Genomic DNA, 2245 nt, shown 5'->3' on the forward strand with positions numbered 1-2245 from the left:
TGGCGTCAGCGAGCGAGCGAGCAGCGGCGGCGGCGGCGGCAGCAGCATGGCAGGACGAGTCACCTGCGGCAGATATCCTCGTAGATGACAAAGTAGAGGCCAAAGGACGGCGCATCCCGCACCATGGTCATGAGCAGGCCGCTGTAAAGCAGCCAACAGTCACTGGCTGGTCCAACTCCCTCCATGGTCCTCACCGAGTGGGACCATGCTTGCCCAAGACTCCATGCTCCCTCACCATCCTCTTAATGATTCGCAGCTCCTCTACTACATGCCCCTTGCTCTTCACGTCCAGCTGTGCGATGCACTTCACCTTTCGTGTCCACGGGTCACCCGTCGCTCCTCCTCCTCCTGTTCTTGCTATTTTCCCTCCCACTACCCCTCGCCCTTCCCCTTCCCCTTCCCCTTTCTTCTTCTTCTTCTTCTCCTCCTCCTCCTCCTCCACTCGTCGCCGCCTCCTACCAGCTCTGTCGGTCCAGTTATGAAAGCAGAGCCAACCCCAGCTGCAACCCCAGCAGCAAAAATCTCTTTGAGACTCAGCTCTTCAGCCCCATGCCTGCCGGACAGAAGATGCATCAGCTCCTGCTCCTGCTCCTGCTACTGCTACTGCTACTGCTGCCTGCTGCTGCTCATGCTGCTGTTGCTGCTGCTGCTGCTGCTTCTCCTTCTCCTCCTCGTACTCCTCCTGCCGCACCTGCTTCTCATCCACTTACAGGTGGTCTCATACGAGAGGAAGAGAACAGCATTCATCGCTCCAACCTGCCCATCCACATCATCTCCAGTCAACTTGTTCCCTCCCCTAGGTACAGTCAGCGTCGGCGAGGCAACTCCCTTGAAGAAACCTCTGACACCTGAAGCACAGCAGCTCAATCATCCCCGTCACACATCTCACTGCTCCCACCTTCTCCTCTCAGTGTTGAGGTCGTACATGTCCAGATGCCTAGTGGGACCTTGGCTGCCTGCGAGGTTTCGGCGTACTGGCCGCCGTTCTGAAGACGAATACGAATGGTGTCGATCGGCTGTTGTAGACAATAAGGAAGTGAACGAGGAGGAGGAGGAGGAGGAGGAGGAGGAGGAGGGAAGAGGAGGGAGGAGGAGGAGAGGTAAACAACCAAGAGATCAACACCAGCAGTAGCAGCAACTAGAGCAGGAGCAGGAGCAGGAGCAGGAGCAGGAGCAGGAGCAGGAGCAGGAGCAGGAGCAGGAGCAGGAGCAGGAGATTCATCAGCAGTGGGAGAAGGAGTAGCAGCAGCAGCTACGTGCCTGCGTGAATATAATTCCAGCAGCACCCGCTATTCCACCGGCAATGAGCTCAGACAAGAAAGTCATGTTGTACTTGTCTCGCTTCAAGCTCGGTGAAGTCTGGAAGGAGGAACTGTTTCTTCTCGCATCATCCTTGACTTCGATGTGGTTTCATCTGCAATGTGACGTTCACTCGTACTCCTAGAGCTCCAATGTGAAGTTGTTGGCAAACTTGCACGTAAGAAGTTATTGTCTTCACTTCGTCATTGTCTACATGGCCTAGAATCTGATTCGACATGTTCGTCGACAGAGAGAGAGAGTATGGTGAGGTCATGAGCATGATCTATCTGGAGCAGAATGGAGAGAGAAGCGACGCGAGAGGGGAGGAGCGACGGAGGGATGCAGCATGTGTGTGTGAGCTTTTGGGAAGGGCGGGGGTGGGGGTGAGAAGAGGAGAGGAGAGGACAGGGAGCAGAGCAGAGCAGAGCAAAGAAAAGCAGAGGGAGGAGCGAAGAGAGGAGCGAAGAGAGCAGAGCAGGGCAGGGCAGGGCAGGGCAGGGCAGAGCAGAGCAGAGCAGAGCAGAGCAGAGCAGAGCAGAGCAGAGCAGAGCAGAGCAGAGCAGAGCAGAGCAGGGCAGAGCAGAGCAGAGCAGAGCAGAGCAGAGCAGAGCAGAGCAGAGCAGAGCAGGGCTGAGCAGAGCAGAGCAGCGCAGCGCAGAGTTAGAGCAGCGCAGAGCAGAGCAGAAGCAGAGCAGAGCAGAATAAGGTCTTTGTTTTATCTGATCTATAGCAGAATCATATCAGAGCTGAATCATGAGCAGAGCAGAGCGAGGGATTTTTCATCATTCGAGTCTCTCGACTTTGTCGCGAACAGCTTCTTGGGCGGCTTGCCGGACTCCTTGTGCCAAGGGATCCTTGCCATGCACCCTTCATCCCCCACTTATGACCTTTTCTAAAAAAACCAAATTATTTTTGGTTTTGACACATGTTTTCCTTGGTTTTTTTT

General features: G+C 55.1%; 1 protein-coding gene across 1 annotated transcript; it reads right to left on the reverse strand.

Moving 5' to 3' along the window:
- Window positions 1-59: 59 nt before the first annotated feature.
- On the reverse strand, window positions 60-927 carry GUITHDRAFT_118098 (hypothetical protein; the record flags this gene model as incomplete). The annotated part of the gene is made up of 6 exons (XM_005822635.1): window positions 60-141; window positions 195-310; window positions 496-553; window positions 692-756; window positions 805-841; window positions 890-927. The coding sequence occupies 6 exons, from the start codon at window positions 925-927 to the stop codon at window positions 60-62; spliced, it is 396 nt and encodes a 131-aa protein (XP_005822692.1).
- Window positions 928-2245: the final 1318 nt, after the last annotated feature.

Source organism: Guillardia theta, assembly GCF_000315625.1.
Source record: "Guillardia theta CCMP2712 unplaced genomic scaffold GUITHscaffold_121, whole genome shotgun sequence".
Taxonomy (NCBI): Eukaryota; class Cryptophyceae; order Pyrenomonadales; family Geminigeraceae; genus Guillardia; species Guillardia theta.